This window comes from Carettochelys insculpta, chromosome 8, assembly GCF_033958435.1.
Source record: "Carettochelys insculpta isolate YL-2023 chromosome 8, ASM3395843v1, whole genome shotgun sequence".
Taxonomy (NCBI): domain Eukaryota; kingdom Metazoa; phylum Chordata; order Testudines; family Carettochelyidae; genus Carettochelys; species Carettochelys insculpta.
The window spans coordinates 44,970,863-44,983,732 of NC_134144.1; the positions used below are offsets into that span (position 1 = coordinate 44,970,863).

Sequence of the window (12,870 nt, forward strand, 5' to 3'; positions counted from 1 at the left end):
GTGAAGAGAAATGTTGTTGTATGTAGGGTTGGTTGTATGTGGGGTGTTTGTTTTTTGGAAAGATGCCCCCACCACCAAGTAAGTGTGTGTTTGACTGCTTCACAGATTTTTGCCTTTTTTACCTGTAAGCTGGTGGATGCCATATAGGTGGAATTGTGAGGGCTTGTTAAAGCACAGATGCTTGGGAACTGCTGTGTGGAAATCCCTACTTGGGGTGGCACATCTTGAGATGCTCCTACAACAGGGCTGGGGATCACATGGTATTGAGAAGCACAAACAAAATCCAGACAGCACCCTCACAGATCTGGCCCCCAACTGAGAAATAGAAATAAGACTTTCACCTTCTTACCCCCAAGTTCCACCCTAGGGCCTTAGGGCCTGGGACTAGTAGATTATTGTAGGCTCCCCATGTCGGGGGAGCGGGGGGCAAAAGAGTCTATGGGAAGAGGGTTGTGGTGGGGTCTGGGCGGGAGGGAAGGTGCAGGAGCAGGTGGTGGGGGTTGGTAAGGTCTGAGTGAGGAAGGGTGTAGGAGGGGTTTGGGGAATGCGGGATCTGCAAGGGAGGGGGTTGTGTGTGGCCACTGACTTGGCACAGCTCCAGTATGTGTAGGAGGGGTGGGGGTGGAAGATGATTCAGCCAGTGGGAATGATGGGCGGGTGGGCAACGCTTCCCTAGAGCACACAGCACTGCTTTTCTCCCCCCCATCCCCATGCTTACCTGCTGCTTGCCTGGATCTGGCCCACGAAGCTTGGGCCCCTGCTCGTCCTCCTTCTGTCCTGCAGCTTAAAATCCTCAAGACAAACTTTTGCCTGGCTGTAGAACAGGTGTGGCACAAGCAGTATGCTCGGTAAGAAATGAGTCTAGTGGCCATTCTCTGTGCTTGTTTGCTTCTCTCTGGGCAGCCAGTGATGATAGTTTTTCTGATATGGACACCTGTTAAGACCTAGCGGGGAGTCACAAGCACAAAGGGCCTGACTGCCTTACTAATTTGGGCAGGACTCAAACTATTAATATGGAGTTGAAGGTTGTCATATTTAGAGTCAAGTCCACCCTCTAGGACCCCTTGGAAACATTCAAGTAAAAGCAGGTCAGATCCTCCAGCAAACTAGAATACATCAATGCTTCCTTTTAAAAGGAGCGAGGTGAAGTTACTAACTTTAAGCTACTTCCAATCTAAATATTATATGGTGTTGAATGCCTTGAGAATAAAACTTTGCATGCATCTGATGTGATTTTTGCAGAGTTGATGTGTAAAATTATTTCCATGTCAACTTACGAGAGTTCATTTCAACTATAATTCATTTTTCATGTTTCAGGTTTAAGCACTCGAAGAGGAGAAAGCTCTTGTGCATTGTAATTTCAGGCTGTTCACATTTAGGATCAGTTCTCATAGTATAGCTTGTACTTATTGCACTTAGCTTCTTGAACGAAGAAAGCAGTGCATCTTTGAAATCTTGTTTTTTATAGTTATTTGCTGCAGATAACATTTTACTTTATTTCAGAATTGGGGGTGGGGGAGGGGAAGAGTTAATTCACAGTTTGGCTCAAGGGCACTACTTGTTTTACAGACACTCTTGTCATTCTCAGATTATCTTGTTCTGAGAACTACTTAATCTTGTTTGGCAAAATGAGGCTTCAGAGTTTTCTGGTTGAAACCTTAAAGTGAAATTTAGTGCTTATGAAATATTAGAATGAGGATCATACATCTTCCTCCTCCATTGTCTCTTCTAAGAAAAGTACAAGTTCAATAATGTTGATTTTTTTTTCCACTTCATAAAGTTTTTATGAACTTGATTTTAGAATAGACAAAAATAGATAATGGCATTTTAACACAGTAGTATGGTTTTAACAACATATTGGAATCTTCTTTATTCATTATTGAATTGACAGTGTAAGCTTTCATCACCTCCCCTTTTTTTTTTTTTTTTAAGTACTGAGAAGTTTAATGTTAAATAAATATTTGTCACTCAACCTGTTGACAGTCTTGTCTTCTCTAACTCCCAAAAATTAGTTTTGAGCATTCCTGATAGTTGAGGTTGCTAACAGTTCTCCATTATCCAGCCCTAGCTTCACTTTTCAACTTCCTATCAGAATTAAATGGTTTGGACTGAGTTTGTGGTGGCTGTGGGTTTTAGGCTGAAGTTTTGGGTTGAAGTGTCAGGTAAAAGGGTTCAGCCACTTTTGCATATAAGAGTTTTTTTTGCCTAGTGGTAGGTAATCTGTGACCCACTGAGGCTCCATTTGGGGTCTGCAGACCCCTGTTTGGCTTCCCCCCCCCCCACGTGCTTCTCAGGCCATGGAGCCCTGCACTTCCTAATACCACCACCCCCTCCTGCAGCACTCTTGGAATAGCATAAATCCCCTGCTTTGTGCTCAGTCTCTGTTCCAGGGCTCCCAGTGCTTATGAGAGGTGCATGGGGAAGAGGATAGATAAAGGGGTCCAGAAGCCATAGGTGGCAACCCAGTGAGCTGGAGGCTGCTGTGGCCCACTGCGCTGGACTTGCGTTTGGCAAAGGGATGCATGACCCTGATGTCAGGAACGTGTCCTTTGCCACCCTCACAAAAACTTAACCAAATTCTAAAAAACCTAGTTGGGCATGCCCCATGGAGATTTGTTTAGAGCTGAGAGAGAAGCTCATTGAAGACTTTATCTGCTCATGTACAGTCCTTCCTCCGGACTGTGCATCATCCTCACTGTGTGACTGTGTTCTCCATCCCAGTGCTGAGCCAGGACTCTCCCTGCAGCTGTTTCTTGTCACAGTGGAGGATAGAGGATGCTGGCTGTGATCAGGAACTGAAAGCAAACACTCTGTGCTCATTGCCTCCTGCTCCTGGCTACTCCAGGTTGTGTAGAGGAGGAAGCAGCAAAGGAAGCAGGAAGGGAGAAGAGATGCAGGGCTCTAGTGGCAGGGTTAGAACTTGACATGGGAAATGGGCATAGGAGCAAACGGGAAGAAGGCGTCAATGAGGCAGGATATAAGACCTGTGGTGAAGAGGGGGGAACAGTGACAGAGCGGTGTTCTGGAGTGGGAGGGGGTAAAAGGCAGAAAGTTCTGTTACTGTAGAGAGCTCTGTCATAAAGAACCTAGAATTAAACTCTGAGTCTCCATATTCAGTTGTCTCACAAATAGGTGTTGTTGAAACATACTGCCTAACAGTTTCCCTCTCCCTAATGGCAGGTCCACATAAAAGGTAATAGTCTCCTATTACAACCAGTTATCAGTTAAGTGGTATAACAGTGGATCAGCTGATTCCAATCTTGCACGACCCATATGGGGGCCAGCATGGCTCCATGCGATCAAATTGTTGTTTTGACATTTTAGGTTTTGTGGCTGTAATTTCCTGTATTAAATGAATGTCAAAGTTAAATGCCAGTGTGAAAGTTGCCCTGTGTACTCTTTATTCAGCTTTCTTGTGTTTATATATAAAGTTGGGCACAACTCTTTAATAATTTAAAGTGGTGTTCATTTTAAGCATGTGTTAGACTTGTATAGACTGTAAATTCATAAGTTATTGGGGAGGGCCAGAAACTGATTTGAGGATGCTGAGTCCGTTTTTTTAAGCTTTGATGAAATGCTAAAGCACAGATTTTCAACATCAAATGTCCAAATATACAATGTAAATCCTTAAATCAACAAATCATATGTACCTTTACCATTCATTTGTAATAAGCCTCCTTTGAAAATCTAAATGTCTTGATTCAAACTCTCAAGCAGCTTTTTTTCCCCTTTCCCTATATGTAAATTTCTACTGTTGTAGACATTTTCTTGTATTAAAGCCAACACTTATGGACACCTAAAATTAATCTAGGGGTTCTCAAACTTCATTGCACCACAACTTTCTTCTGATGACAAAAATTACTGCACAGCCCCGGGTGGGGGAGCTGAAGCTTGAACCTGCCCCATACCCACAGCCTAGGCGGGAGGGAGTTGGCCGGGGGGGGGGTGGGGAAGGCTTAAGAGGCAGAGCTGAAGCCCAATGGGTACAATGCTAGGTGGGGGACTTAGAGCAGAAGTCCCGTTGTCCAGGACTGAAGTTCTTAGGCTTTGGCCTGGGGCCCTGGCAGTTCTAACACTACCCCTATCCAACTCACTCAAATGCAATTGCAACCCCCTTTGTGAATCTGCATCTCGGAGAACTACTGATCTAATCATTCCAACCCAAAAAGTGCAATCTCCCTGCTGCATCCCTCCCCATTTTTTTAAACAGTTGTTTACTCTGAAAACGAGTATTAAAAGTTTGTTTGGAGTGTTTAGGTGCTGCCACCCTGTGGAATACTCATAGAGTTTCAGTAACCCAACAGATCTTGCCTTTTTAAAATGCAAGAAGAACTTCCCTTCTTTCTTTGACTCCAGCTGAGTGAAGTAATTAAACACATGCTTAAATTCCATTAAAATCAATAGGCTTTCAGTGGGTGATTGGGTGTTTTGTTGAATAACGATGGTTTTGTTGAGCTGTTCTAGACCAGCTTTGTTCTAGAGCAAAGGGGGGCAATAATTGTTTTGATGGGGAGCACTTCTAGGTTTTGGTAAGTGCTCTAGGGCCACACATTTCAGTGGAGGGGGGTACAAAGTCTGGGACGGAAGAGCTGGTGGTAGGTTATTGGGGTGCAGAAGTGGGTGAGAGATCTGAGTGGGAGTTTGGGTGAAGGAGGAGAGTGTGCCTGGGAACTGGGCTTGTACAGTCCTGGGGTGGGTAGTAAGGGAGCTGGGGAGAGGTGTAAGATGAGTGCAGGGTCTGGGAGGGTGTTGGGAACTGGGGCCAGGGGTTAAGCTTCCAGATGCAGGCTGTAGGTGGGAGGTGCCTATGTAGGCAGGCTCCTGGCCAGTAGCCCAGAGGGACCTTCAAGCAGGCCCCCAGCCTGCTGTAGCCTCAGACACCTCAAAACAGCTAGCTGCTTGCTCCGTGTGGCTGTCTCCCCTGTGCTGGGGAGGGGAAGAGGCTTTGCATGCTGTCCCCTCCAGCATATCTTTCAGCTCTCATTGGCAGAAGCCAGAGAGCCACATGAGGCAGACTGCCACTTTGTGCTCTGGGGCTGCTCCATGCCTGAAGGTCCTCACAGGGTGAGCTGTGGGGTGGATGCTGTCCACAGGGTGGATCTTGCCTGCCTCTGTTTTAGAGCTTGACTAGAAAGCTAGGCTTATCTACTCTCACAAGTTGTATAGCTCAAACTATACCTTACAGTTAAAGTGGTGTAACCACCTCTCCCTGCATGCCTTTAGTTATACTAACTACAGGAAACACTGTCATATCCAGCATTTTGTCATCTGAAACTCTCCAGTAACCGGCATTTTAGCCATAAGTAAATCGTAGTTGTTTTCTATAGGTACAGTATAATGAAAGTAATTACAAATACAGCAAATATGTTTACAGTGTATAGTACTACTGTTGTAGGTAAATTACTCGCATTCATTTTTATTACTGTCTAATCCTGTTTTTCTTTAGTGTTATGCATTGCTAGGTGTACCTCTCTCTAAGCCAGAATGTTTGAATATCCAGCAACCTCCCAGTCCCAGGGCTGCTGGGTATGAAAGAGTTTATAATAGAAAGGAGGAGTTTATACTGGAATAGCTTATTCCAGTGTGGGAAGAGTGGTACTGTTATAACTGCATCTACACTAAGGCTTTGTCTACACTAGAGCACAAAGTTGATTTTTAAGGCAGTTAACTCAGTTTTACAATGTGACTGTTCTTCACTGCAAATACCATTAGGTTGATACACATTATATATAGTATTTATTTAAGGGGCACTAAGGTTGACTTTCTTGCCCTGCCCCTCCCAGGTGAAGTAACATCAAGTTTGAACGTAAAAGGTCGAATTAATGCTAATGTGGAAATAGCGTTATTTTAAATGTATTTTATTGGGACTTTATTATCCCACAGTGCCCCAAATGTGTCTGTTCTGGCCATTTTCATCTCTGCCACTTTCCAGGTGTGCAAGAAGTAGGTAACAGGAAGCCCATGAATTTGAATTTGTTCTCTTTCTGGCCAGTGTGGCTAGCAGACCTAAGGAGCATGTAACCATGATTTCTGAGGGTTTCAAAAGAGCCCCAGCATGGTGCTCTCAGGAGATTCAGGATCTCCATTCTGTGTGGGTGGATGAATCTGTGCTGAGTAAACCCCAGGGATGCTCAGCAGTGCCAGGTGAAAATCAAGGGCTGCCCCCAGCCCCCACTCCCCACCACCTGTCTTCCAGGCTGTGCAGTAATGCTTCCAGACAGTGGCATGTTCTGCCCTGCATGGGGTTTCAGAAGGCTTGAGAAGGCTTCTTTGCTGCACAGGATTTAACAGGAGAGACTGAGAAAATTGTTTTCTGCACTTCACAATTTACAGGGCTGCCCCTCCCAACCTGCCATGCGGCTGGTGGGCTAGCCTGCCTCCCACACCATATGGCTGCTGGGCAGTGCTGACTGTGCTTCAGACAGTGGTGTGTACGGCCCTGTGTGAGGCTTCAGTGCTTGAGAGGGCTTACCCTTTGTGGTTCCCTCTGAGGGCTAGCTAGAAATGCTGTAGTTACCATGCTAAGCCAAAAAGAGGATACGCTACAGCATTTAACAATGTGCATGTTACAGGGCTGCCCTTCCCAAAGTAGCAGGTGGCTGACTGGCTGGCTGTTCAGACCATGCTTGCAGACAGCAGCATACCCTGTCCTGCATGGGGTTTCAGTGCCTGAGAGGGCTTTTTCCCTGCACAAGATTTAGCAGGTTAGGTGGAGAAATTTTGTTTTGTGCACTGTACGTTTTACGGGGCTCACCCCCCACAAGCAGCAGGTGGCTATTGCATTTTAAGCGATCCCTGCTGGAACTGTGCTGCTTTGGATATCCTCTAAAGAGCGGTGTCGTCTTCTGTTGCTTTTGAAAAAGTAACCCCAACCCGAGAGGTTCTTTGGTTAAAGACAGTTTTGCTGTGCTGTCCCTGAAGGGCCACGCTTCACTCCCAAAGCATGTGGCTCATGGGATGGCTTCCTGTGAAGGAATGGAGTTTGTGGCCACTCTTCCTTCCCTCTCTCACACACCAGAAAAGGCAAGTGAATCCCTTAATTCTTTAGTGGGGCGAACAGACAGTCTCAAGGGTCATCTTTCCTCAGCTTGTCTATCTTTTAACATCCCTTCTTGAGCCACTGCTACTACTGACAGGGTCATGGCTCCTTCCCCCACACTAACCACTAGACACCAATGCACTTCAGGGCATCAAGAGATCCCATTGTCTCTTCTTTCTGAAGATAGTGGTCCATGTGGTTCGTTCCAGCATGTTAACCGCTAGACACCAATGCCTTCTGGGATTCCATACTGAGTCTTGAAGTAATTATAGTGCTTGAGAAATTACCACTAGACACCAGTGTACTCCCAGAACTGCAGGGAGAACCCAGGAGTCCTGGCCACCAGCCCTCCCACCCTCTAACCTACTAGACTGCACTCCCAGTGCAGGAGGAGAAATACAAGGGATAACTTTTTTTATGGATAACATGAAGACTTTCCCTAGGCACATAGACCCACTTCCAAAGACTGTTCTTCACTTCCGTGTGGTGACAACTCACAAATTTCTCTCTCTACTTCAAACCTGGCCCCTTCAGTCTCTCTCTCTCTCATATCTTGTAGCCAACAGCTAACGGTCCATATGGCTAAAACTGAGCTCATTAATAACAGTATCTCCCATGCATGTGGAAAGGTCAGACAAATGAAGCGTATATCCTTGGGAAGGAAGTCCTCCTGTGTGGAGTAGGAAGTTCTAACGCAAGGAGGAAAGTAGGATATGAGGTCATGTGAGACAGTGACAAGTGTAGATATGAGGGAGCACTAAATATGCAAAGGAAGAGCAGAATGATAAGATAATTTTAGGTAGAATTTCATAACAGACTAGCCAGCATATAGCAAACTACTTTCGGCAGTAAGAGGAGTAATAAATATCAGCCACATTTTTCATTGCACAACCCTTCCCCCTGCCCCCCCCCCACAGAAAAAAAAAGTCACAAAAACAAAACACATTTGGAGGAAAATAGTGTTGTGGCAGGTACAATTGCTAACTAAGAAGTAGGAGCAGACTTGAAGGTTTTTTCCTTTTGTATTGTCTGGCAGCTGGTTGGAATGGAAAAAAGCTTGTGTCTCCCTTCCCCCCACCCTCTTTTTATAGCTTGTGGTCTAAAACTGTAGACTCCTCAGATCAGGGTGTCTGTCTGCACCATGAATAGCACATTGTAGTCTTTGTGGTAATCTAGCTTCAGGCTTTGTCTGCACTACATGGTTTTAGGCTATGCTGACACTGTGTCAGTAAAAGTCAGGCAGTGTAAACACTGGTGGAACTTTTCTCAGCTTTGTTACTCAGTTGCCAAAGCCTTAAGCTGGTTAATAATGCTGAAGCTGATCAACATTATGTGAAAGAGTGGGAACACGTACAACATTTATGTATTTGGATGAAAAAAAGTCTATGCATTCTAGCTAACACTTTTCTCAAATGTTTGCTCTCCTTCTCCCATTTAAATAGGACTTACTGGACCATTCCTGTACATCTGGAAGTGGCTCTGGTCTTCCATTCCTGGTACAAAGAACAGTGGCTCGTCAGATTACACTCTTAGAGTGCGTAGGTTAGTAAAGGTCTTGTTTATATATTTAAACTCCTGGTTCCCCATGCACTATTCACGGTTGAGCTTCAGCTTCCATTCTTACAGCCTGTTTCCCTTCTCAGTACTCCAAATGTTTTCCAGTAGCTTACATGAAATTTTTCATACCTCTGCCTGTGGATGGAGGGCTTTTTTGGGACAGTCTGATGAAAAATGCTTTCACCTTTTTGCACAGGCTGTACTCCTTCGGAAGGGTCAGTAATCTGAGGCAAAGTGCTGAAATTTGCCCTTTTTTTTTTCCTCTGTGTACAGTCTGAGTGTTGGTGATACTTTTAAAAGTCACTAATAGTCCTACTTACAACAGCTTCATTAATAAATTAAGATGCAGAGCGTTACTGTTTAGGTTGTGGTACCATTAGCTGGTCTTTTGTTAATCCACAGGCAGCATGGCTTTGAGCAAGCTCCCAGGTGCATGGGGGAAGAAGGGCAGGGCTGAGCTCCTGCCTCATGTGACGATGAAAATAGGTTCACATGCTGCTCTTGGCACCTGTGCCGTAAGTTGCTGGCTCCTGTTCTGTGTCAAATATCTGCAGAGCTCTAGTAGCTAAAGAGCTTTCTCCTTTCCATCAAATTTAACTTCCAAAATGATCAGTAAAATGATACAAATAAGGTACATTAGAAGACAAAATAATTTTAAATCCATTTTAAAAACTATGGACATATGCTTGAAACTGTTTAGATGTCGAGTAGAATACTACTAACTCTGGGAGGTATTCCATTTTAAACCTTTCAGTCATCTGAATTATAGAGACCTAGACATAAACAGCAAATGTTAGTGATATTGAGCCCAGAAGCTCAATAGGCTTTTTAAAATTTAATTTTTTTTTTTAAAAAATCCATTTATTTTGTGGAATGAGGGTTGAGAAGTCAGTGTTCAAAAATTAGAAAATGCAGAGCTAAACCTGGAAATGCTAGTGTTCACGTCCATATTCTGCAGTCTCTTTGTTTACTCCATCTTTATTGAATATATGACAGTTGAGAAATTTTACCATGCGTCCCTGAAAGTTTTGAATTTGAATATTCCTATAGTAAAGATTGAAGTCAACTCTAAAGACTGTGTGTGCTGGGTTGCAATTTACTGTCTGATATAGATGTATATGAATTTGTCACTTTGTATTAGGGTACTTCTACATTAAGAGAAGATGGACCCACTGGTGGTCAGTCTTCTGGGATTCAGTATTTCATGCCTAGTGGGATGGTCTGAATTGAACTATCATGGCATCTTGTCAACTCTTGTGCTCCTGGCAGTCATGAGGATTAAGGGAAACTGATGGGAGTTTCTCCTGTTGATCTCCCACTGTGTAGCTGGGCAGCAAAAATCAATTTTAGATGTGTTGACTACAGCTGCACAATTATCGTAGCTGCATTTGCATATCTAAGATCAGTTTTTCCTCTTGACATAGACCTGGCCTTAGACTAGTTTGTTCATCTGGATTTAAGGCATATTTCTCATGTACAGGAGATAGCATGTTTTGAGCTATTTCCAGAAAGGAGCAGAGTTAGGTTAAATGTTGCTGATGAGTGATCGCTCTACATTTGTACTGTGTTTAATGCTAGTTAATGTTCAGCTAGATTTTTAAGTATTTGTCTCTTGCCTAAAGACTACAACAAATAATACCTGTTGGCTCAAAGGGAGTGTGAGTCTTACTCTTCCCCTAGGAAGTATGAATGTAAATCATCTGGTTTAATGTGACACTTGTCCAAAAGACAGAAATTTCAAACTCAGATCTGAAAATCTGACATACGGAGGCCCTACTTCCCAGCCCAGTTTAGTGGCATGTAGTTGTAACCATGTAGGGTGTCAGAGGTAAGGTAGGTGAGGTAATGTGTTGCTGGGCCAAGTTATTTTGGTGAGAGACCAGGTTTGGAGTTGCACAGAGCCTTTCAGATATCTGTGTATCTGGAGAGCTTATCTCTCTCAGTAACAGAAGGTGGTCAAATAAAATTTTTACCTCACCCACCTTGTCTCTCTAGCCCAGTGCAAAACATGTTGTGCCATTATCATGTGTTCCATCTTCTAAAACCCTAATTTTACAACAGCCTTTCTGAGACTTAAAAACTAACTTCTGAACCTTGTGACCAGACCTAAGGCACAAACGCTGAATGCCTGTGATCAAATCGACCATTGTTGCTTAAACTTTTTGAGACCATGGAAGACCAAACAATCATACATTTTGTACAAACCACCCATGAAAATTCCCCTTGCCCCTCCCAAAGAAGTCAGACCAAAAAAACCCAAACTACAACATGTACGGTGAAAGCCAGATGAAGTAATTCATCAGGTATCACAGCAATGAAGAAGGAAATGGAGTATATGGTTTTAATAACAGAAAATATCTACTTTGAATTATTTTTCCAAACACTCCTAGCACACCTGTGAATTGTTCAGACTATCGTTTAAGAAACAATGAAGTAGACACACACAGCTGCCTCCCAGCCCCTCCGTGCAGTCTGTTCATTTTGAGGAGCCCCACAAATTTGAGTTGTGGCTCCTCAGAGTGGTCCTAGAGCTTGTTTACTTACAAATTCTGTACTGTTGTCATGAACTATTGCTGAGGAGACATTTGCCAGCAGGGCAGGGCCTTAGGGCAAGGTGTTGCCTTGGGCTCTGCGCTGGGCCTCCCTGTCAGTGTGCTGCCTAAGGCTGGATCTACACTAGGGAACTAAGTTGATCCCAGATATGCAGTTCTAACTACCCGCCCCCAACACCTGTCAGTCAGAGCCTGAAGGCTGGATCAGGCCTGTGAATCTCTGGGCTCCCTCCTTTCTCCTTCAGTGGGGAGCTGGCACTGATGCCATGCAGGGGAACCATGGGGCTGCATGCTAGGGTGCACTCCCATTGTAGGGACAGCAAAGCCCCGAGTCTCACAAGCTGGACCCAGGCAAGCCACAGCTTGGAAGGAACCCCCAGGCTGTCAATTACCCACCACTGCTCCAGAGAACCAGTCACAGTGGTAGTTACCTTTTTTTTTTTTTTCAAAAATAGTAAAAGATCATACCCCAGTTAAAGCAGTTAAATTAGTACAAGTGTGTTGACCAGCCTTAATGGTAGCTCTGCTGTTTGGTTCTTATGGGCTGCATTAAATGGTGACGGACATTCACACTTACACTGGAACCACATGTGATGTTTTCTTCGAATTTGTATGATGCAGGAGTGTTAGGACACCCATTGAAACACATGACCCCAGGTCTGTAGATAGTCATGTCCTGTATGTGCGCTTGGAACTGAACCTGTTCTTAAGTTAGTTCAAGTTGGCAGCGTTTAGCTAGGGAGCCTACACACTGCTAGGGAAAGCTCTGGGCAGGAAATCCCTTCTGTGTGACAGCACTGCTCTTCGGTGTCCTTTACACTTGATTACACCTGTTGGGGAATCGTGTGCAAAAACCACCTTGAATGTTGGCTTCTGTGCATATCGGAGACAACAGGTTGCACTGCACTGAAATTGAGGCCAGCTTATTTAGATCATTGAAGTCACTACTCTGTGGGGCAGAGGAGAAGCAGCAGTATGAAGGGGAGTGAGCAGTAGTGCCAGCTGCTTCAAGGTCGGCTTCCCCATGTGGATGCTGAGGTGCCGGGACTAGGGGCACAGGAGGGGAGCAGGTCTGGCTGTGTTTGCTGCTGGCCAGTTTGTTCCCTCCCTGGTGGCACAAGCCAGGTGTGAGCAGCACCACCCCTGCAGAAATCAGCTGGCGGTGGGTGGAGGAGCCGAGCTGGGCCAGGAGGGAGGGGAGCGTGACTGAGAGTCAGGATGAGTTTGCTCTGCTTCCCTGGCCTGCCTCCCTCTCCTCTCAGACTCCGAGGGACTTGTTCAGTGACTGTGCCTGTGGGGCAGGTGAGTGGGCAGGGTGGCATGGAGCAATCCATTCTCTGCGCAGGTTTTGTCCGGGGGTTCTGCTCCCCCAATGCATGGGGGCCAGTGGGGCACCATTCTGTAATCCTGCCTAGCACCCATAAATCCTAAGAGGGACCTGATTGTTTGTCATCTTTCCTGAGCTAATGCTGTAAGCAAAATAAATCTAATGAACAGTCCCCCACAGTGTGGGTGCACCACATGCTCTGTTTTCAGTTTGCAGATTGTATACCCAGCTGACCCCAACACCTAAAGCTAGCCACAGCCAGCATTCTAGCTTGGGCTGTTAAGGGACTTTTGTTACTGGTGGTCATCGCTATTGCAGGAGTGAGCAAAATTTTTGTGTGTCATCTCTTCCCTCCCGCCCCTAGCAAACAGAAGTGATGTGTTGTGCTCCCTTGG

At 45.1% G+C, this 12,870-nt stretch overlaps 1 protein-coding gene across 2 annotated transcripts in view; it reads left to right on the forward strand.

The window, feature by feature from the left end:
- Positions 1 to 12,870, forward strand: part of ACVR1 (activin A receptor type 1) — a 105,811-nt gene that overhangs the window by 59,972 nt on the left and 32,969 nt on the right. For both annotated transcript variants that reach the window (XM_075000808.1, XM_075000809.1), the window contains exon 5: positions 8,482 to 8,581. In XM_075000808.1, coding sequence (XP_074856909.1) covers positions 8,482 to 8,581 — 100 coding nt within the window. The remainder of the gene's footprint in view (positions 1 to 8,481; positions 8,582 to 12,870) is intronic.